At 47.2% G+C, this 25,050-nt stretch overlaps 1 protein-coding gene across 1 annotated transcript; it reads left to right on the top strand.

Annotated features, from left to right (window-relative positions):
- The first annotated feature begins 1,560 nt into the window (after positions 1-1,560).
- LOC119326237 (indole-2-monooxygenase-like) lies at positions 1,561-3,630 on the top strand. Its single transcript, XM_037599925.1, has 2 exons — positions 1,561-2,545; positions 2,754-3,630. The coding sequence occupies exons 1-2, from the start codon at positions 1,580-1,582 to the stop codon at positions 3,378-3,380; spliced, it is 1,593 nt and encodes a 530-aa protein (XP_037455822.1). The 5' UTR covers positions 1,561-1,579; the 3' UTR covers positions 3,381-3,630.
- Positions 3,631-25,050: the final 21,420 nt, after the last annotated feature.

Here is a 25,050-nt window from a genome sequence, read left to right as displayed (position 1 = left end):
GTGCACGCTTCCCGCTCGAAACGGTCAGCGTGGATCCAGAGCGTCAGTGTCCGCATTCATGAGGACCAGAGCGGACGCGGCCACTCATTGGCATCATCATTGAAGCAGCGCGCCGACCGAAAGAGCGCCGCTCGCACCGCTTCCCGGTGCTAGCGTATGTTCCACGTTCAAACGACACGACGGCAGCCGGTCCATCCGTCTGCCGCCCACATTGACGGTGCCCCCCTCAAACGCCCGGACTGACCGGCACCCCTCATATCCAGGCCAAATATGGGACGGATATGGAGACGTCTAGGCATGCCCGCCACGTCGGACCCGGCCCACGCTGGCGCACCCGACCCCCAATTCCTTCCTATCCGCTCGCCGAAACAAAACCTAGCCACTTCACTCCCCTCCCCTCCACTCTGCTCTGCCATCCAAGCTCGTCTCCGACTCCTTCCGGCCGTCTCTGGCATGGCGGGCAGCGAATCTGAGTCCTTCACCTCCAGATCCGTCGACTCCGAGTTTATCTCACGCGGCCCCGAGGAGGAGATGGCCGTCCGACTTGCACTCCGCCGCGCCTGGGAGGAGGCCCGTGCACGGCAGCGGTCGGACTCTGTGGATGTGGAGTGCATTTCTTAAGGCATGACCGGTCACTGTCCACGGACGCGCCTAGACGCGTTCGCGGATGTTTGAGGGGTCCGATTTGCCAAGTCCAGTTGTAGATGCTCTAACAAACCTACACAGAGGAGTATTTCATTTGTTGTCTAGACATGCCTACGCCAAGACCAAGGTATTTTGTTTGAATCCTGAATTTCGATTTTTTTTGACATTGTCTCTCGTTTTGCTAAACATAGCCAGATGGGTATGTGTGAAGACTACGTTTGTGTGTTCTAGCAGCTTGCAAATTCTCGTGAAGAAAAAAACAAGTGGTGATTTGGTCAAGAGATCATCTCATATACTGTAACTGTAATCCCTTAAATTCAAGGCAGATCTCTTGATTTTCTTCTCCTTTTCTTTTTGCGTGCATGATACCAAATCAGGATGAGGTGACCATACATGCTAGCTCTAGCATGGGCTGGGCTATCAATGAGGCCATTAATTACGGGAGTTAATCAAGAGAATTTTTTTATAGAAGCAACTTCATTAATGGTACATGTAGCCTTTCCTTTTCTTTGTTTAAGTGATGGAGTAGGACCAAACGCCAAGGGCTATGGCGTTTCCCCCAAACGCCAAGATGGATGGCGTCTCCGCATCGCCACATCAGCGCCAACTAGGCAAGTGTGGGCCAGGGCCAAACGCCATGCGTTCTGGCGTCTGCTGTGCAAACCAGACACCAAAGATGTTGGCGTGACCAAAAAAGTCAGATTCACCTTATCCAAACCACGCTCGTCATCACTGACATAATTGTTGCATGGCACTATGGCAGAGGTCACCTTATCTATTTTATCCAAATGGGAAGTCAAATTGCCTGGCTGCTAGCCCAGATACACTAGTGATTCTTCGTACGCATCTTCCTGAATTATTATTTTTCTTGAATGATTGGTTCCACTCGCTAATTCTCCACCAGCGAGCTATAATTCCAAACTTTTACCAGTTCATGCACATCTTTGTCACCATGGCGGCCCAGCTAGTGGCAGCACTCTTATCTCCACAAGCACTATCGCTTTATCTCCTGCTCGTCCCTGTCCTCCTCCTCTACTACTCGGCAACAAAAACAAAGAGATCGGGGAGCGAGCAGGCTGCGGCGGCGGGCCATGGCGAAGAGCGCCCCCTTCCTGCGCCTCCGAGCAAGCTCCCTCTCATCGGCCACCTCCACCTCATCGGCACCGACCCCCACCTCTCGCTCGCGGCGCTCACCGCCCAGCACGGCGACGGCGGGGTCCTGCTCCTCCACCTGGGCCAGGTGCGCAACCTCGTGGTCACCACCCCTGGCGCCGCGGAGGCGGTCCTGCGCACGCACGACCATGTCTTCGCGTCGCGCCCGCAGAGCGCGTTCGCCGACGCGCTCCTTGACGGCTCCGACATCGCTTTCGCCCCCTACGGCGAGTTCTGGAGGCAGCTGAGGCGGCTCGTCACCACGCACCTGCTCAGCGCCAGGAAGGTGCTGTCGCTCCGCGCTGGTCGCGAGGAGGAGGCATGTCTGGTCATGGCCAAGATCCGCGACGCCGCGGCCGCCGGCGCCGCCGTGGACGTGTCCACGCTGCTCGCCACCTTCACCAACGACGTCGCGTGCCGCGCCGTGTCCGGCAAGTTCTTCCGGGAGGAAGGCCGGAACGAGCTGTTCCGGGAGGTGATCGACGGCAACGTGGCGGCGTTCGGGGGGTTCAACCCGCAGGACTACTTCCCGAGCCTGGCCAAGGTGGACGCGCTGGCGCGGGTGCTGTTCCCCAAGATGACTCGGCTGAGGAAGAGGTGGGACGGGCTGCTCGACAGGATCATCGACGACCATGCCAGCAAAGCATCGCTGCAGCAAGAAGATGAGGAGGCCGACTTCGTGGACGTTCTCCTCGCTCGTCAACACGAGTACAGTCTCACTAGACAGCATATCAAGGCTATTTTGGTGGTACGTAATACATAATTTCCAAGAGAATCTCTTTGCACTATCTAGCACTTCCTAATGTTCATCATATATTCCCTCGGTCTGAAAATACTTGTCTACGAAATGAATGTATCTAGACATATTTTAGTTTTACATACATATCTTTTTATCCATTTATGAGACAAGTAATTCCGGACGGAGGGAGATAATTAGATCGAATCAATGTATGCAGGACATGTTTGTAGCTGGGACGGACACGTCATACGTAGTCCTAGAGTTCGCCATGGCCGAGCTCATGCGAAAGCCACACCTAATGGCCAAACTCCAAGCCGAGGTAAGGGACAAGACACCCAAGGGCCAACCAATGGTCATGGAGGACGACTTGGGCGGCATGACCTACCTAAAGGCGGTCTTGAAGGAGACGCTCCGGCTACACCCTCCATTGCCCCTCCTCCTCCCGCACTTCTCCATGGACAAGTGCGTCATCAACGGCTACACTGTCCCCGCCGAAACCCGTGTCATCATCAATGTGTGGGCCATCGGTAGAGACCCGGGATCATGGGAGGATGCGGAGGAGTTCATCCCTGAGAGGTTTGAGGACGCCGCGTCCCCCGACTACAAGGGGAGGGATTTCGGGATCCTGCCATTTGGAGCCGGACGAAGGATATGTCCCGGGATAAACTTTGGCATGGCGTCCGTGGAGATTATGATGGCCAACCTTGCCTATTGCTTTGACTGGGAGCTCCCGGGCCGGATGCAGCATAAGGACCTTGATATGACAGAAGTGTTTGGAATGACGATACACCGGAAGGAGAAGCTGCTTCTTGTGCCAACAACACGAGATGTTAGTCATGAATAATCTTTGTCATAGTCTCCATGTACTTTTTTTGGCGAATAATAGTTTCCATGCACTTGTAAGGGTATACTTTATCAGAGTACTTAAGAGTGTTATTTTATATACCCATAACATTTAGATGTATGGTGCAGGTGTCACAAACTATGGGCTTTCTCTAGTGTTGCCCTAGGAAGTTTTTCCAACGTCGCTTTCGAAGGCGCCATGTTTAACATGGCCAACCTCTTATGGCCAGATTTTACATTCTTAAGAAGTTGATCCCCACTACTATCAATTCTTTTAACATGCACATTGTCCACATCAGCTTCATGCCACATCAGCGTTCAGTTCCCAATTCCGTGCGTCCACCTCAGCAAAGTTGCCATGTCACTACTTTTTTAATTAAAAATAACGTTCCAATCGCTTATTATACGAAAGAAGAAAAACGTTGGAGCTCCCCACCATTGCAGCCCCGTCTCCTCAATTCCCCGCATGGCTCACCAACTAATTTCATGCCTCTCTTAATTGTAGGCAACAGATCATCTTCGTCTTCATCTTATCCACCAAAAACTGATGGAAGAGTAAACGATTGACCTGATCCTACTTTTAAGCAACCAATCTCCTAGCTGCTGCAGGTGCGAGGTCGAGGCCGACAGACTCTGGATGCTCCTCGCTGCTGCAGAAGTCTACTCTTTTCTTGCTAGCTCATCTGGGTAGATCAACATCGCCAGGTAATGTGTATACATTAGGATGATCCCATTCGATCTTGATGGATAATCAACTATATGGATCCGTTAATTATCTTCATCCTGCTTGTTAGGCGATAGACTTGGTCAGCTCAGGAGCGCCCACGCTCCTGCCCACGATCACCACTACGCCCATGTTTGGAACCGGCTAAGGCCGCTATATGTACCCCTCTCTCTCTGTATCTCAGATCAAGCAATGAGAAACTAGATTACTTCAGTTTTACATGGTATCAGACATCGATCCCTACCTCCTTTCCTCGCCATGACCAACCCCGGTCGGGAACCACCACCCCCTCCTCCCCTTCCAACTGCCCCTCTAGCCGGCGGACCATCTCTTCCCATGGCTACCGCTCCTATCTCCGCCACCCACCCCTCTTCCACCCTCGTCCTCCCTTCTCCCCTCCCTTTCAGCGACACCATTACCGACATCACCCCTTTCACCCCCATAGTTCTTGACCTCAACGGCCACAATTACTATCACTGGCGCCATCTCTTTGAGATTCACCTTGGTCGTTGCTCTCTCCTGCATGACATCTCCGGCGACGTGCCTCCCGCTCCTAGCGATCCCCGCTGGGTCAAGGACGACCTCGCCATCATCCAGTGGATATACACACGCATTTCGACCGAGCTCTTCAATCTTGTGGTCACCAATGGCGCTTCCGCGCGTGATATCTGGGCCGAACTTCGTCGGCTCTTTCAGGACAACCGTGATGCTCGGGTCTCCGTTCTCAACACGGAGCTCCGCACGATCACGCAGGGCGACCGCCCGGTGGGCGTCTTCTGTCAGCGCATCAAAGCGATCGGCGACGAGCTTCGGGAGCGGGGTGAGGTGGTTGCCGATCGTTCTCTCTTGCACGCCCAGATGGGCGGGCTCGATGAACGGTTTGCGCAGCAGGCGACCCTCATCCCTCTCCTCCGCCCGCTTGCCGAGGTCAATGTTGAGGAACGTAGTAATTTCAAAAAAATTCCTACGCACACGCAAGATCATGGTGATGCATAGCAATGAGAGGGGAGAGTGTTGTCCATGTACCCTCGTAGACCGCGTTAGCACAACGCGGTTGATGTAATCGTACGTCTTCACGATCCAACCGATCAAGTACCGAAAGTACGGCACCTCCGAGTTCAGCACACGTTCAGCTCGATGATGTCCCACGAACTCCGATCCAGCAGAGATTTGCGGGAGAGTTCCGTCAACACGACGGCGTAATGACGGTGTTGATGATGCTACCGACGCAGGCTTCACCTAAGCACCGCTATGATATTACCGAGGTGGAATATGGTGGAGGGGCACCGCACAAGGCTAAGAGATAAATGATCAATTGTTGTGTTCATGGGGTGCCCCTTGCCTCAGTATATAGAGGAGGAGAGGAGGGGAGGGGCCGACCCTCTCTATGGCGCGCCCTGGAGAGTCCTACTCCCACCGGGAGTAGGATTCCCTCCCTTCCATGTAGTAGGAGTAGGAGTCAAGGAAAGGGAATAAAGGAGAGAAAGAAGGAGGGGGCGCAGCCCCTCCCCCTAGTCCAAGTCGGACTAGGGGGGCGCGCAGCCTCCCCTCTCTCTTTCTCCTAAAGCCCAATAAGGCCCATATACTCCCCGGCGAATTCCCGTAACTCTCCGGTACTCCGATAAATACCCAAATCACTCTGAACCTTTTCGATGTCCGAATATAGTCGTCCAATATATCGATCTTTACGTCTCGACCATTTAGAGACTCCTCGTCATGTCCCCGATCTTATCCGGGACTCCGAGCTACCTTCGGTACATCAAAACACATAACTCATAATATAAATCGTCACTGAACGTTTAGCGTGCGGACCCTACGGGTTCGAGAAATATGTAGACATGACCGAGACACATCTCCGGTCAATAACCAATAGCGGAACCTGGATGCTCATATTGGCTCCCACATATTCTACGAAGATCTTTATCGGTCAAACCGCATAACTACATACGTTGTTCCCTTTGTCATTTGGTATGTTACTTGCCCGAGATTCGATCGTCGATATCTCAATACCTAGCTCAATCTCGTTACCGGCAAGTCTCTTTACTCGTTCCGTAATGCATCATCCCACAACTAACTCATTAGTCACAATGCTTGCAAGGCTTATAGTGATGTGCATTACCGAGAGGGCCCAGAGATACCTCTTCGAAAATCAGAGTGACAAATTCTAATCTCGAAATACGCCAACTCAACAAGTACCTTCGGAGACACCTTTAGAGCACCTTTATAATCACCCAGTTACGTTGTGATGTTTGGTAGCACACAAAGTGTTCCTCTAGTAAACGGGAGTTGCATAATCTCATAGTCAGGAACATGTATAAGTCAAGAAGAAAGCAATAACAACATACTAAACGATCGAGTGCTAAGCTAACGGAATGGTTCAAGTCAATCACATCATTCTCCTAATGATGTGATCCCGTTAATCAAATAACAACTCATGTCTATGGCTACGAAACTTAACCATCTTTGATTCACGAGCTAGTCAAGTAGAGGCATACTAGTGACACTATGTTTGTCTATGTATTCACACATGTATTATGCTTCCGGTTAATACAATTCTAGCATGAATAATAAAAATTTATCATGAAATAAGGAAATAAATAATAACTTTATTATTGCCTCTAGGAGCAGGTACAGTTACCTCATCAAGTTCTACTTTCCTCCCACTCACTTCTTTCGAGAGAAACTCCTTCTCTAGAAAGGATCCATCTTACCAACGAATATCTTGCCTTCGGATCTGTGATAGAAGGTGTACCCAATAGTTTCCTCTGGGTATTCTATGAAGACACACTTCTCCGATTTGGGTTCGAACTTATCAGGTTGAAACTTTTTCACATAAGCATCGCAGCCCAAAACTTTAAGAAACGACAACTTTGGTTTCTTGCCAAACCACAGTTCATAAGGCATCGTCTCAACGGATTTTGATGGTGCCCTATTTAAAGTGAATGCAGCTGTCTCTAATGCATAACCCCAAAACAATAGTGGTAAATCGATAAGATAAATCATAGATCGCACCATATTCAATAAAGTGCGGTTACGACGTTCGGACACACCATAACACTGTGGTGTTCCATGTGGAGTGAGCTGTGAAACTATTCCACACTGTTTTTAAATGAAGGCCAAACTCGTAACTCAAATATTCTCCTCCACGATCAGATCGTAGAAACTTTATTTTCTTTTTACGATGATTGTCCACTTCACTCTGAAATTTTTAAACTTTTCAAATGTTTCAGACTTGTGTTTCATTAAGTAGGTATACCCATATCTGCTTAAATCATCTGTGAAGGTCAGAAAATAACGATACCCGCCACGAGCATCAACACTCATTGGACCGCATACATCGGTATGTATTATTTCTAACAAGTCAGCAGCTCGTTCCATTGTTCCGGAGAACGGAGTTTTAGTCATCTTGCCCAAAAGGCACGGTTCGCAAGCATCAAATGATTCATAACCACGTGATTCCAAAAATCCATCTTTATGGAGTTTTTTTATGCGCTTTACACCGATATGACCCAAACGGCAGTGCCACAATTAAGTTGCACTATCATTATCAACTTTGCACCTTTTGGCATCAATATTATGAATATGTGTATCACTATGATCGAGATCCAACAAACTATTTCATTGGGTGTATGACCATCGAAGGTTTTATTCATGTAAACAGAACAACAACAATTATTATCTGTCTTTAAATGAATAACCGTATTGCAATAAACATGATCAAATCATATTCATGCTCAACGCAATCGCCAAATAACATTTATTTAGGTTTATCACTAATCCCAGAAGCATAGGGAGTGTGCGACGATGATCATATCAATCTTAGAACCATTTCCAACACACGTCGTCACTTCACCCTCAACTAGTCTATGTTTATTCTGTAACTCCTGTTTCGAGTTACTAATTTTTTAGCAACCGAACAAGTATCAAATACCCAGGGGCTACTATAAACTCTAGTAAGGTACACATCAATAACCGGTATATCAAATATACCCTTATTCACTTTGCCATCCTTCTTATCCACCAAATATTCAGGGCATTTCTGCTTCTAGTGACCATTTCCTTTGCAGTAGAAGCACTCAGTTTCAGGCTTTAGTCTAGCTTTGGGCTTCTTCACGGGAGTGACAACTTGATTGCCATTCTACTTGAAGTTCCCTTTCTTTCCCTTTGCCCTTTTCTTCAAACTAGTGGTCTTGTCAATCATCAACACTTGATGCTCTTTCTTGATTTCTACCTTCGTCGATTTCAACATCACGAAGAGCTCGGGAATCGTTTTCGTCATCCCTTGCATACTATAGTTCATCATGAAGTTCTAGTAACTTGGTGATGGTGACTAGAGAACTCTGTCAATCACTATCTTATCTAGAATATTAACTCCCACTTGATTCAAGCGATTGTAGTACCCAGACAATCTGAGCACATGCTCACTAGTTGAGCAATTCTCCTCCATCTTTTAGCTATAGAACTTGTTGGAGACTTCATATCTCTCAACTCGGGTATTTGCTTGAAATATTAACTTCAACTCCTGGAACATTGCATATGGTCCACGACGTCCAAAACGTCTCCGAAGTCCCAATTCTAAGCCGTTAAGAATGGTGGACTAAACTATCAAGTAGTCATCATATTGAGCTAGCCAAACGTTCATAACGTCTGCATCTGCTCCTGCAACAGGTCTGTCACCTAGTGGTGCATCAAGGATATAATTCTTTTGTGCAGCAATGAGGATAAACCTTAGATCATGGACCCAGTCCGCATCATTGCTACTATCATCTTTAGGAACATATAAAAACATAGGGAAGCTATAACGTAAGCTATTAATCTACAACATAATTTTCAAAATACTGTCAGGACTAAGTTCATGATAAAATTAAGTTCAATTAATCATATTACTTAAGAACTCACACTTAAATAGACATCCCTCTAATCATCTAAGTAATCACGTGATCCAAATCAACTAAACCATGTCCGGTCATCACGTGAGATGGAGTAGTTTTCAATGGTGAACATCACTATGTTGATCATATCTACTATATGATTCACACTCGACCTTTCGGTCTCAGTGTTCCGAGGCCATATCTGTATATGCTAGGCTCATCAAGTTTAACCTGAGTATTATGCGTGTGTAAAACTGTCTTACACCCGTTGTATTTGAACGTAGAGGTTATCACACCCGATCATCATGTGGTGTCTCAGCACGAAGAACTTTCGCAACGGTGCATACTAAAGGAGAACACTTATACCTTGAAATTTAGTGAGAGATCATCTTATAATGCTACCGTCAATCAAAGCAAAATAAGATGCATAAAGGATAAACATCACATGCAATCAATATAAGTGATATGATATGGCCATCATCATCTTGTGCTTGTGATCTCCATCTTCGAAGCACCGTCATGATCACCACCGTCACCGGGGCGACACCTTGATCTCCATCGTAGCATCGTTGTCGTCTCGCCAACTATTGCTTCTACGACTATCGCTACCGCTTAGTGATAAAGTAAAGCAATTATAGGGCGATTGCATTGCATACAATAAAGCGACAACCATATGGCTCCTGCCAGTTGCCGATAACTTTGTTACAAATATGATCATCTCATACAATAAAATTTAGCATCATGTCTTGACCATATCACATCACAACATGCCTTGCAAAAACAAGTTAGACATCCACTACTTTGTTTTTGCAAGTTTTACGTGGCTGCTACGGGCTGAGAAAGAACCGTTCTTACCTACGCATCAAAACCACAATGATAGTTCGTCAAGTTAGTGATGTTTTAACCTTCTCAAGGACCGGGCGTAGCCACACTCGGTTCAACTAAAGTTGGAGAAACTGACACCCGCCAGCCACCTATGTGCAAAGCACGTCAGTAGAACCAGTCTCGCGTAAGCGTACGCGTAATGTCAGTCCGGGCCGCTTCATCCAACAATACCGCCGAACCAAAGTATGACATGCTAGTAAGCAGTATGACTTGTATTGCCCACAACTCACTTGTGTTCTACTCGTGCATATAACATCTAAGCATAAAACCTGGCTCGGATGCCACTGTTGGGGAACATAGTAATTTCAAAAAAATTCCCACGCATAGGCAAGATCATGGTGATGCATAGCAACGAGAGGGGAGAGTGTTGTCCATGTACCCTCGTAGACCGAAAGCGGAAGCGTTAGCACAATGCGGTTGATGTAATCGTATGTCTTCACGATCCGACCGATCAAGTACCGAAAGTACGGCACCTCCGAGTTCAACACACGTTCAACTCGATGACGTCCCACGAACTCCGATCCAGCAGAGCTTTGCGGGAGAGTTCTGTCAACACGACGGCGTGATTACGGTGTTTATGATGCTACCAACGCAGGGCTTCGCCTAAGCACCACTATGATATTACCGAGGTGGAATATGGTGGAGGGGGGCACCGCACACGGCTAAGAGATAAATGATCAATTGTTGTGTTAATGGGATGCCCCTTGCCTCAGTATATAGAGGAGGATAGGAGGGGAGGGGCCGACCCTCTCTAGAGCGCGCCCTGGATTCCCTCCCTTCCATGTAGTAGTAGGAGTCAAGGAAAGGGAAGAGAGGAGAGAAGGAAGGAGGGGGCGCAGCCCCTCCCCCTAGTCCAATTCGGACTAGGCCTTGGGGGGGCACGCAGCCTCCCCTCTCTCTTTCCCCTAAAGCCCAATAAGGCCCATATACTCCCGGGCAAATTCCCGTAACTCTCCGGTACTCCGATAAATACCCGAATCACTCGGAACCTTTTCGATGTCCGAATATAGTCGTCCAATATATCGATCTTTACGTCTCGACCATTTAGAGACTCCTCGTCATGTCCCCAATCTCATCCGGGACTCTGAACTATCGTCGGTACATCAAAACACATAACTCATAATATAAATCGTCACCGAACGTTAAGCGTGCGGACGCTACGGGTTCGAGAACTATGTAGACATGACCGAGACACATCTCCGGTCAATAACCAATAGAGGAACTTGGATGCTCATATTGTCTCCCACATATTCTACGAAGATCTTTATCGGTCAAACCGCATAACTACATACGTTGTTCCCTTTGTCATTGGTATGTTACTTGCCCGAGATTCGATCATCAATATCTCAATACCTAGCTCAATCTCATTACCGGCAAGTCTCTTTACTCGTTCCGTAATGCATCATCCCGCAACTAACTCATTAGTCACAATGCTTGCAAGGCTTATAGTGATGTGCATTACCGAGAGGGCCCAGAGGTACCTCTCCGACAATCGGAGTGACAAATCCTAATCTCAAAATACGCCAACTCAACAAGTACCTTCGGAGACACCTTTAGAGCACCTTTATAATCACCCAGTTATGTTGTGACGTTTGGTAGCACACAAAGTGTTCCTCTAGTAAACGGGAGTTGCATAATCTCATAGTCAGGAACATGTATAAGTCAAGAAGAAAGCAATAGCAACATACTAAACGATCGAGTGCTAAGCTAACGGAATGGGTCAAGTCAATCACATCATTCTCCTAATGATGTGATCCCGTTAATAAAATGACAACTCATGTCTATGGCTAGGAAACTTAACCATCTTTGATTCACGAGCTAGTCAACTAGAGGCATACTAGTGACACTATGTTTGTCTATGTATTCACACATGTATTATGTTTCCGGTTAATATAATTCTAGCATGAATAATAAACATTTATCATGAAATAAGTAAATAAATAATAACTTTATTATTGCCTCTAGGGCATATTTCCTTCAGCCCACTCCATGCTTCAGATGGAGGAGCAGAACCAAGCGTGTAAGGCTAGCGTCCCGCGTCTCTTCCACGCCACCATGCGCCCTGCTGCATCGACTCCTTCCCCGACTCCAGTCGCGCTCTCCGGGTCGTCCTCAACACAACCGCCCCCCGGATGGCGCCCAAGTCCGAACTACAAGGGCAAGAACCCCGTCTATCATCCTCCTCAGCCGCGCTCGTCGGGGGCGTCCTCGTCCTCCTCTGCGCCACCACCTGCATCATCATCGGGCCATGCACCGTCCCCGACCGCGCCTTCCTCGTCGTGGCGCCCTTCGCACGATCCCTGGACCGGGCTCGTCCAAGCCTGGGCGATGCCGTGGTCTATGCCTTCTCCTTATGGACCCCTCCTGCGTACAGCGGCGCCTGGGCACCACCTGGCATGCGCCCTCAGCTCGGTGCCCTGGGCCTCCTTGAGTCACGGCCTACATCGCACGCCTACACGGCGTATGCGCCTCTCTATCAGCCTTTGCCCCCGCCAACGGCTTCATCAGCGTACCACTACGGGGGCGCCTCTGCTTCACCTTGGGATCAGGCGCCGCCGGCGCCTCCTGCTGCATCACCATGGGATCAGGCACCGGCGGCGGCTCCGGCTGCTGCCTTGTCCTCTATGCCAACCATGCCAACCTGGGACCAGGCTGCCTTTCTCGCGGCCATGAATTCGCTTACCACCCAAGACACAGGTACAGAGTGGATTTTTGATTCTGGTGCATCCTCACACATGTCCACGTCTAGCTCCTCTCTTTCCTCCCTCCAACCTTCTCTTTTTTCTTCCATAACAGTAGGCAATGGTTCTTCCGTCCCTATTACGTGCACTAGTTCTACCTCGCTCTCTCCTAACCTATCTTTGCGTGAAGTTCTTGTTGTGCCCGCTCTTATCAAAAACCTGATATCTGTTTGTAAATTCACTATTGACAACCTTGTTTCTATTGAGTTTGATCCCCTGGGTGTGTCTGTGAAGGATCTTCGCAGCAAGGAGGTGATCGCTCGGTTCAATAGCTCCGATGATCTATACACTATCCGCGGCGTCGCTTGATCGCCTTCAGTCCACGCCATGGTCACTTCCATCTTGCTTTGGCATCGACGGTTTGGGCATCCCAACAACACCACCACGACCACCCTTCTTCGCGAGTTCCAGTTGCCGCATGTTCGCGAGGCTCATGACTCTGCTTTATGTCAAACCTGTCAGATGGGCAAGCATATTAGACTGCTCTTTAGTTCTTCTACTACTCATAGTTCTTTCCCTTTCGAATTATTACATTGTGATCTATGGCAGTCCCCTATCCCCAGTGTCTTCGGATTTAAATTCTACCTTGTAATCGTGGATGACTACCCGCATTTCATATGGACTTTTCCTCTTCGTTTCAAATCTGACGTGCACACCATGTTTGTCAACTTCCAACGATATGTGTATACTCATTTCTCCCTTCCTATTCGTTTTCTTCAGTGTGACAATGGACACGAATTGGACAATGCTCGCAACCGTGATTTTTTCTTCATGACAACATTCTTCTTCGCTTCTCATGTCCATATACTTCCCCTCAAAATGGAAAGGCTGAACGATCCCTCCGTAGCATCAACGATATGTTGGGGAACGTTGCAGAAAATTAAATTTTTTCCTACGGTTTCACCAAGATCCATCTATGAGTTCATCTAAGCAACGAGTCAAGGGAGTGAGTTTGCATCTACATACCACTTGTAGATCAAGTGCGGAAGCGTTCAAGGGGATGGTGATGATGAAGTCGTACTCGCCGTGATTCGGATCACCGATGACCAAGTGCTGAACGGACAGCACCTCCGCGTTCAACACATGTACGGGACGGATGACGTCTCCTCCGTCTTGATCCAGCAAGGAGGAAGGAGAGGTTGAGGAAGGCAGCTCCAACGACAGCACGACGGCGTGGTGTAGTTGGTGCAGCAGTACTCCGACAGGGCTTCGCCAAGCACGTACGGAGGAGGAGAGGTGTTGGGGAGGGGAGGGGCTGCGCCTTGAGTTGTGTTCAGCAGCCCTCCCCTCACCCCTCTATTTATAGGGGAAAGGGCAAGGGGGGCCGACCCCTCTAGATGGGATCTAGAGGGGGAGCGGCGGCCAGGGAGGGGAGGCTTGCCCCCCAAGCAAGGGGGGCGCCCCCCTTAGGGTTTCCCCCCAACCCTAGGCGCATGGGCCCAAGGTGGGGGGCGCGCCCAGCCCTCCAGGGGCTGGCTCCCTGCCCCTTGCGGCCCATGTAGCCCTCCGGGAGGGGTGGCCCCTCCCGGTGGACCCCCGGAACCCCTCCGGTGGCCCCGGTACAATACCGATAGGACCCCGAATTCTTCCGGTGTCCGTATGACAACTTCCCATATATAAAACTTCACCTCCGGACCATTCCGGAACTCCTCGTGACGTCCGGGATCTCATCCGGGACTCCGAACAACTTTCGGTAATCACATACAAGTCTTCCTAATAACCCTAGCGTCACCGAACTTAAGTGTGTAGACCCTACGGGTTCGGGAGACATGCAGACATGACCGAGACTCTCCGGTCAATAACCAACAGCGGGATCTGGATACCCATGTTGGCTCCCACATGCTCCTCGATGATGTCATCGGATGAACCACGATGTCGAGGATTCGATCAAACCTCGTATACAATTCCCTTTGTCAATCGGTACGTTACTTGCCCGAGACCCGATCGTCGGTATCCCAATACCTTGTTCAGTCTTGTTACCGGCAAGTCACTTTACTCGTACCGTAACGCATGATCCCGTGATCAACCCCTTGGTCACTTTGAGCTCATTATGATGATGCATTACTGAGTGGGCCCAGAGATACCTCTCCGTCATATGGAGTGACAAATCCCAGTCTCGATCCGTGTCAACCCAACAGACACTTTCGGAGATACCTGTAGTGCACCTTTATAATCACCCAGTTACGTTGTGACATTTGATACACCCAAAGCACTCCTACGGTATCCGGGAGTTACACGATCTCATGGTCGAAGGAAGAGATACTTGACATTGGAAAAGCTCTAGCAAACGAACTACACGATCTTTGTGCTATGCTTAGGATTGGGTCTTGTCCATCACATCATTCTCCTAATGATGTGATCCCGTTATCAACGACATCCAATGTCCATAGCCAGGAAATCATGACTATCTGTTGATCACAACGAGCTAGTCAACTAGAGGCACACTAGGGACATATTGTGGTCTATGTATTCACACGTGTATTACGATTTCCGGTTAATACAGTTATAGCATGAATAAAAGACTATTATCATGAATAAAGAAATATAATAATAACACTTTTATTATTGCCTCTAGGGCATATTTCCAACAGTCTCCCACTTGCACTAGAGTCAATAATCTAGTTACATTGTGATGAATTGAACACCCATAGAGTCCTGGTGTTGATCATGTTTTGCTCGCGAGAGAGGTTTAGTCAACGGACCTGCGACATTCAGATCCGTATGTACTTTGCAAATTTCTATGTCTCCATCTTGAACATTTTCACGGATGGAGTTGAAACGATGCTTGATGTGCCTGGTCTTCTTGTGAAATCTGGGCTCCTTCGCAAGGGCAATATCTCCAGTATTGTCACAGAAAAGTTTGATCGGCCCCGACGCATTGGGTATGACTCCTAGGTCGGTGATGAACTCCTTCACCCAAATAGCTTCATGCGCTGCCTCTGAGGCTGCCATGTACTCCGCTTCACATGTAGATCCCGCCACGACGCTCTGCTTGCAGCTGCACCAGCTTACTGCTCCACCATTCAACATATACATGTATCCGGTTTGTGACTTAGAGTCATCCAGATCTGTGTCGAGCTCTTTGTCACCTCCATAAACGAGAAACATGTCCTTTGTCCTTTTTAGGTACTTCAAGATATTCTTGACCGCTGTCCAGTGTTCCTTGCCGGGATTACTTTGGTACCTACCTACCAAACTTACGGCAAGGTTTACATCAGGTCTGGTACACAGCATGGCATACATAATAGATCCTATGGCTGAAGCATAGGGGATGACACTCATCTCTTCTTTATCTTTTGCCGTGGTCGGGCATTGAGCCGAGCTCAATCTCACACCTTGCAATATAGGCAAGAACCCCTTCTTGGACTGATACATTTTGAACTTCTTCAAAATCTTATCAAGGTATGTGCTTTGTGAAAGACCTATGAGGCGTCTTGATCTATCCCTATAGATCTTGATGCCTAATATATAAGCAGCTTCTCCAAGGTCCTTCATTGAAAAACACTTATTCAAGTAGGCCTTAATGCTGTCCAAAAGTTCTATATCATTTCCCATCAAGAGCATGTCATCTACATATAATATGAGAAATGCTACAGAGCTCCCACTCACTTTCTTGTAAACGCAGGCTTCTCCATAAGTCTGCATAAACCCAAACGCTTTGATCATCTCATCAAAGCGAATATTCCAACTCCGAGATGCTTGCACCAGCCCATAAATGGACCGCTGGAGCTTGCATACTTTGTTAGCGTTCTTAGGATCGACAAAACCTTCCGGCTGCATCATATACAGTTCTTCCTTAAGATGCCCGTTAAGGAATGCTGTTTTGACGTCCATTTGCCATATCTCATAATCATAGTATGCGGCAATCGCTAACATGATTCAGACGGACTTCAGCTTCGCTACGGGAGAGAATGTCTCGTCGTAGTCAATCCCTTGAACTTGTCGATAACCCTAAGCGACAAGTCGAGCTTTATAGATGGTAACATTTCCATCCGCGTCCGTCTTCTTCTTAAAGATCCATTTGTTTTCTATCGCTCGCCGATCATCGGGCAAGCCTGTCAAAGTCCATACTTTGTTTTCATACATGGATTCTATCTCGGATTTCATGGCTTCAAGCCATTTGTTGGAATCTGAGCCCGCCATCGCTTCTTCATAGTTCGAAGGTTCACCGTTGTCTATCAACATGATTTCCAGGACGGGGTTGCCGTACCACTCTGGTGCGGAACGTGTCCTTGTGGACCTACGAAGTTCAGTAGCAACTTGATCCGAAGTACCTTGATCATCATCATTATTTTCCTCTTCAGTAGGTGTAGGCATCACAGGAACATTTTCCTGAGCTGCACTACTATCCCGTTCAAGAGATAGTACTTCATCGAGTTCTACTTTCCTCCCACTTACTTCTTTCGAGAGAAACTCTTTTTCCAGAAAGGATCCGTTCTTGGCAACAAAGATCTTGCCCTCAGATCTTAAGTAGAAGGTATACCCAACGGTTTCCTTAGGGTATCCTATGAAGACGCATTTCTCCGACTTGGGTTCGAGCTTTTCAGGTTGAAGTTTCTTGACATAAGCATCGCATCCCCAAACTTTTAGAAACGACAGCTTAGGTTTCTTCCCAAACCATAATTCATACGGTGTCATCTCAACGGATTTAGACGGTGCCCTATTTAAAGTGAATGTAGCTGTCTCTAGAGCGTATCCCCAAAATGATAGCGGTAAATCGGTAAGAGACATCATAGACCGCATCATATCCAATAATGTGCGATTACGACGTTCGGACACACACGCTGAGGTGTTCCAGGCGGCGTGAGTTGTGAAACAATTCCACATTTCCTTAAGTGTGTACCAAATTCGTGACTTAAGTATTCTCCTCCACGTAGGAATTTTATCTTTCGGTCACGTTGATTCTCTACCTCATTCTAAAATTCCTTGAACTTTTCAAAGGTCTCAGACTTGTGTTTCATTAAGTAGACATACCCATATCTACTCAAGTCATCTGTGAGAGTGAGAACATAACGATATCCTCCGCGAGCCTCAACGCTCATTGGACCGCACACATCGGTATGTATGATTTCCAACAAGTTGGTTGCTCGCTCCATTGTTCCGGAGAACGGAGTCTTGGTCATCTTGCCCATGAGGCATGGTTCGCATGTGTCAAATGATTCATAATCGAGAGACTCCAAAAGTCCATCAGCATGGAGCTTCTTCATGCGCTTGACACCAATGTGACCCAGGCGGCAGTGCCACAAGTATGTGGGACTATCGTTATCAACTTTACATCTTTTGGTATTCACGCTATGAATATGTGTAACACTACGCTCGAGATTCATTAAGAATAAACCATTGACCATCGGAGCATGACCATAAAACATATCTCTCATATAAATAGAACAACCATTATTCTCGGATTTAAATGAGTAGCCATCTCGTATCAAACGAGATCCACATACAATGTTCATGCTCAAACTTGGCACGAAATAACAATTATTAAGGTTCAAAACTAATCCCGTAGGTAAATATAGAGGTAGCGTGCCGACGGCGATCACATCGACTCTGGTACCATTCCCGACGTGCATCGTCACCTCGTCCTTCGCCAGTCTCTGCTTATTCCGCAGCTCCTGCTGTGAGTTACAAATATGAGCAACGGCACCGGTATCAAATACCCAGGAGTTACTACGAGTACTGGTAAGGTACACATCAATTACATGTATATCAAATATACCTTTGGTGTTGCCGGCCTTTTTATCCGCTAAGTATTTGGGGCAGTTCCGCTTCCAGTGACCCTTCCCCTTGCAATAAAAGCACTCAGTCTCAGGCTTGGGTCCATTCTTTGACTTCTTCCTGGTAACAGGCTTACCGGGCACAGCAACCTCCTTGCCATCCTTCTTGAAGTTCTTCTTGCCCTTGCCCTTCTTGAACTTAGTGGTCTTATTGACCATCAACACTTGATGTTCTTTCATGATTTCAGCCTCTGCTGACTTCAGCATAGAGAATACTTTAGGAATGGTCTTTTCCATCCCCTGCATATTGTAGTTCATCACAAAGCTCTTGTAGCTTGGTGGGAGCGACTGAAGGATTCTGTCAATGACCGCCTCATCAGGGAGGTTAATATTCAGCTGGGTCATACAGTTGTGCAACCCAGACATCTTGAGTATGTGCTCACTGACAGAACTATTTTCCTCCATCTTACAACTATAGAACTTGTCGGAGACGTCATATCTCTCGACCCGGGCGTGAGCTTGAAAAACTAGTTTCAGCTCCTCGAACATCTCATATGCTCCGTGATGCTCAAAACGCTTTTGGAGCCCCGGTTCTAAGCTGTAAAGCATGCCGCACTAAACGAGGGAGTAATCATCAGAACGTGTTTGCCAAACGTTCATAACGTCTTGGTTCTGTGGGAAGGGTGCTTCACCTAGCGGTTCATCTAGGACATATGCTTTCTTGGATGCAATGAGGATGATCCTCAGGTTCCGGACCCAGTCCGTATAGTTGTTGCCATCATCTTTCAGCTTGGTTTTCTCTAGGAACGCGTTGAAGTTCATGTTGACATGAGCGTTGGCCATTTGATCTACAGGACATATTTGCAAAGGTTTTTAGACTAAGTTCATGATAATTAAGTTCATCTAATCAAATTATTATAATGAACTCCCACTCAGATTTGACATCCCTCTAGTCATCTAAGTGATACACGATCCGAGTCGACTAGGCCGTGTCCGATCATCACGTGAGATAGACTAGTCATCGTCGGTGAACATTCTCATGTTGATCGTATCTTCCATACGACTCGTGTTCGACCTTTCGGTCTCCGTGTTCCGAGGCCATGTCTGTACATGCTAGGCTTGTCAAGTTAACCCTAAGTGTATTGCGTGTGTAAATCTGTCTTACACCCGTTGTATGTGAACGTAAGGATCTATCACACCCGATCATCATGTGGTGCTTCGAAGCGATGAACTTTAGCAACGGTGCACAGTTAGGGGAGAACACTTCTTGAAATTGTGTAAGGGATCATCTTATTTACTACCATCGTTCTAAGTAATCAAGATGCATAAACATAATAAACATCACATGCAATTATTTAGTAGTGACATGATATGGCCAATATCATATAGCTCCATTGATCTCCATCTTCGGGGCTCCATGATCATCTTGTCACCGGCATGACACCATGATCTCCATCATCATGATATCCATCATAGTGTCTTCATGAAGTTGTCACGCCAACGACTACTTCTACTTCTATGGCTAACACGTTTGGCAATAAAGTAAAGTAAGTTACATGGCGTTCTTCAATGACACGCAGGTCATATAAAAATAAAGACAACTCCTATGGCTCCTGCCGGTTGTCATATTCATCGACATGCAAGTCGTGATTCCTATTACAAGAACATGATCTCATACATCACAATATGTCATTCATCATTCATCACAACTTCTGGCCATATCACATCACATGACAATTGCTGCAAAAACAAGTTAGACGTCCTCTAATTGTTGTTGCATCTTTTACGTGGCTGCAATTGGGTTCTAGCAAGAACGTTTTCTTACCTACGAATAACCACAACGTGATTTTGTCAACTTCTATTTACCCTTCATAAAGACCCTTTTCATCGAATCCGCTCCAACTAAAGTGGGAGAGACAGACACCCGCCAGCCACCTTATGCAACTAGTGCATGTCAGTCGGTGGAACCGGCCTCACGTAAGCGTACGTGTAAGGTTGGTCCGAGCCGCTTCATCCCACAATACCGCTGAAGCAAGATAAGACTAGTAGCGGCAAGCAAGTTGACAAGATCTACGCCCATAACAAAATTGTGTTCTACTCGTGCAAAGAGAACTACGCCTAGACCTAGCTCATGATGCCACTGTTGGGGAACGTTGCAGAAAATTAAAAAATTTCCTATGGTTTCACCAAGATCCATCTATGAGTTCATCTAAGCAACGAGTCAAGGGAGTGAGTTTGCATCTACATACCACTTGTAGATCGAGTGCGGAAGCGTTCAAGGGGATGGTGATGATGGAGTCGTACTCGCCGTGATTCGGATCACCGATGACCAAGTGTTGAACGGACAGCACCTCCGCGTTCAACACCCGTACGGGACGGACGACGTCTCCTCCGTCTTGATCCAGCAAGGAGGAAGGAGAGGTTGAGGAAGGCAGCTCCAACGGCAGCACGACGGCGTGGTGTAGTTGGTGCAGCAGTACTCCGACAGGGCTTCGCCAAGCACGTACGGAGGAGGAGAGGTGTTGGGAAGGGGAGGGGCTGCGCCTTGAGTTGTGTTCAGCAGCCCTCCCCTCACCCCTCTATTTATAGGGGAAAGGGCAAGGGGGGCCGACCCCTCTAGATGGGATCTAGAGGGGGGGCGGCGGCCAGGGAGGGGAGGCTTTCCCCCCAGGCAAGGGGGGCGCCCCCCTTAGGGTTTCCCCCCCAACCCTAGGCGCATGGGCCCAAGGTGGGGGGCGCGCCCAGCCCTCCAGGGGCTGTCTCCCTGCCCCTTGCAGCCCATGTGGCCCTCCGGGAGGGGTGGCCCCTCCCGGTGGACCCCCGGAACCCCTTCGGTGGCCCCGGTACAATACCGATAGGACCCCGAATTCTTCCGGTGTCCGTAAGACAACTTCCCATATATAAAACTTCACCTCCGGACCATTCCGGAACTCCTCATGACGTCCGGGATCTCATCCGGGACTCCGAACAACTTTCGGTAATCACATACAAGTCTTCCTAATAACCCTAGCGTGTGTAGACCCTACGGGTTCGGGAGACATGCAGACATGACCGAGACTCTCCGGTCAATAACCAACAGCGGGATCTGGATACCCATATTGGCTCCCACATGCTCCTCGATGATGTCATCGGATGAACCACGATGTCGAGGATTCGATCAAACCCCGTATACAATTCCCTTTGTCAATCGGTACGTTACTTGCCCGAGACCCGATCGTCGGTATCCCAATACCTTGTTCAGTCTCGTTACCGGCAAGTCACTTTACTCGTACCGTAACGCATGATCCCGTGATCAACCCCTTGGTCACTTTGAGCATTATGATGATGCATTACCGAGTGGGCCCAGAGATACCTCTCCGTCATACGGAGTGACAAATCCCAGTCTCGATCCGTGTCAACCCAACAGACACTTTCGGAGATACCTGTAGTGCACCTTTATAATCACCCAGTTACGTTGTGACGTTTGATACACCCAAAGCACTCCTACGGTATCCGGGAGTTACACGATCTCATGGTCGAAGGAAGAGATACTTGACATTGGAAAAGCTCTAGCAAACGAACTACACGATCTTTGTGCTATGCTTAGGATTGGTTCTTGTCCATCACATCATTCTCCTAATGATGTGATCCCGTTATCAACGACATCCAATGTCCATAGCCAGGAAATCATGACTATCTGTTGATCACAACGAGCTAGTCAACTAGAGGCTCACTAGGGACATATTGTGGTCTATGTATTCACACGTGTATTACGATTTCCGGTTAATACAGTTATAGCATGAATAAAAGACTATTATCATGAACAAAGAAATATAATAATAACACTTTTATTATTGCCTCTAGGGCATATTTCCAACACGATATACTTCGCACTCTCTTACTCCAAGCTTCCATGCCACCGTAGTACTGGGTAGAATCCCTCCGTCATGCTACCTTTCTTCTCAACATTCGCCCCACTAAAATATGCCCCAAGTTCTCTCCCTACGAGTTCCTTTTTCTTTCCCCTCCCTCCTATTCTGACCTTCGCATATTTGGTTGCTTATGCTTTCCAAATCTCTCCGCCACTACAACCCACAAACTTGCCCCACGATCATTGCCCTGTGTTTTCCTCGGCTATTCGAACGACCATCGTGGCTATCGCTGCCTTCATTTTCCCTCTAGTCGGATCATCCTCTCTCCTCATGTCACGTTCGACGAAACCACGTTTCCCTTTGCGCATCATCACTCTGACTATCTCTCCTCTCCCCTCTCAAACACCCATGCTCAGGCCACCCTACCCAGGTCTCCCCGGATCGACGTGCATGTCGTGCATCGCACTATTCACGTCGATCGGGCGCCACCAAGCCACTCGCCACCCGCCGCTGTTCACCCCATGTCGCTTTCACCCACTACCCCACCAACCCCACCCCATGCAGCCACACCAGTACCGCTCCATGCAGCTACCTCGACCCCACCCCATGCAACCGCCTCTGACACCTTCTCCACCCTCATAAACAACTCATCTCCCTCCCCTACCCCACCAATCTCCTTCTTCTTCTACCTCTCGCCATGCTATCCTATCTTCTTCTTCCCAAGTCGCTCCCCCCTTACCACCTCGTGCAGTTCCCGTTCTTGCCTCTGACAATGCCCACACCATGCACACTCGCAGCAAGGCTGGCTTCAGCCTTCCTCAACATCGCCTCAACCTGACAGCCTCCGTTTCCTCGCCTGCTATCTCACCGATCCTCACTTCCTACAAAGCAGCCTTGCTTGACCCGCACTGGTTCCAAGCCATGAAGGACGAGTACGATGCTCTTCTCCAGAATCACACCTGGTCTCTCGTCCCCCTGTTGTGCTGTGAATCTCAAGTAACTAGCTTCGGCTTCCGCTCTGCTATCAAACCCTTTCTGGCTTCCGATGGAGAAGCCAGAGACTTGGGCCTGACACTCTGGCCACTCATCATACACACACGGAACATGCCCTACATACACGGCATACCACTTCTTCGCCATCGTTGATCTTATATATATATATATATATATATTCTGATCATGGAATAAGAATAATATTCAGATCACAATATGAACTTCCCGAGTAACGCGCCTGACATTCTCCGAGTACTAGGTTGAACTTCAGCTAAAATGTGTTCAAATGGAGCTTGTGATATACCATTGGAAAGCTATGGACACCAATATCATCACCCAAGTTAATTTTTTTGGCAAAATGTAAGCGGTTTTAGAGATGTTTTGAAAACCGTTTTTTCTTCACACACAAAATGTGAATCGTATTTTCGATCGCATTTCTAAACCGTTTATTGGAATGAAGTAAATAATATGGCATTGGAAAGCTGCTGCAAAACTGCTCATTCAACATGTTGAAAGTTTTCTCTAATTCCATACGGATAAAGAGTAATTTGGAAAAGCGTAAAATTTTGCAAACCGAACAGCCGAGTTCGTATTTTCTATGTAATTTCTAAACGGCTAATCCAATTGAGGCAAATGATATGTAGTTGGAAAGCTTGTGAAAATGAGCTACTTTTTCATGTTAAAAGTTTTTTCTAATTTGGAATGCTTTAAAAGTAATTCTCAAAATGTTACAAGTTCCACCGAGTTCGTATTGTCGAGCTAATGTTTTAACCGTACGTCCGAATGCATCAAATGATATGGCGTTGGAAACCTTGAGGAAATGCGAAACTTTTAAGTATATATTGTTTCTCCCAATTCCTTACGGTTTTAAGTCAAATGTGAAAATGGCTAAAAAAATATTTTTGGCATAATTTCTAGAAACTTTATCGGAATGGGGCAAATAATATACCTCTGAAAAGCTATGGAAAATGCGAAACTTTTTCATGTTGATGGTTTTCTCTGATTGCTAGCAGTTTTCAAGTAATTGCGAAAATGGCGAGATCATTCGTTCTGCCTTTATCGCGAAACTGATTCTTCAAAAATGCACCGCGTGAAGAACCTGAACTTCTCGGCACGTGTACTTGAACTTCACTCTGTTTTTCACGTGATTGTTTTGCCTGTAGCTCTCCATACACTCATTGGAACACTCACTGGAATTGAGCAAGTAATATACCGGTGGAAAGCTGATGTAAACACGCAACTTTCCCGTGTTGATCATTTTTTCATATTCGCCACTATGTTAAAAGTTTTTCATCTCAAATTCATTCATTATAGTAGTCAAACTTCCTGCTGTTTTCACGTTGAACTTCTGTGACGTATTTTCGTTTGTAATTTTCTCATCCATTTTGTCAGTGTTACACAAATGATTTTCTTTTTGTACAAACCTCTCTCACAATATATTTTTTTAACTTTGTTCGATCGAGGACTTGAACTTGCACAAATGATATTCCTGTCGTTTTGAAGTAAATTAGAGAAATGACGAGATCATGATTTCTGTCTTCATTGCAAATGGAAACGCACTGCATAAAGTAGTTGAACTTCTCGGACATGTCTGTTTGAACCTCACTCTGTTTTTGACGTGCTTTTTTTTGCACTTCATGAAGTAGTTGAACTTCTGGGGCATATCTGTTTAAACTTCACTCTGTTTCACTTTATTGTTTTTTTTCATATATGAAATACACACCATGTAGTACGCGAACTTCTGGTTATTATACTTTGAACTTCTCTCTAGTTTGAGAGAATTATTTTAAAACACAAAAAACATATTTTTTATGTATTTTGGACATCTAAATACACGGTGAACCTGTCTCACAAGAATTTTTTGAACTTTTCCTCACCGAGCACTTGAA

The sequence above is a fragment of the Triticum dicoccoides genome, chromosome 6B (genome assembly GCF_002162155.2).
Source record: "Triticum dicoccoides isolate Atlit2015 ecotype Zavitan chromosome 6B, WEW_v2.0, whole genome shotgun sequence".
NCBI lineage: Eukaryota > Viridiplantae > Streptophyta > Magnoliopsida > Poales > Poaceae > Triticum > Triticum dicoccoides.
This window is presented reverse-complemented; position numbering and strand designations above follow the sequence as displayed.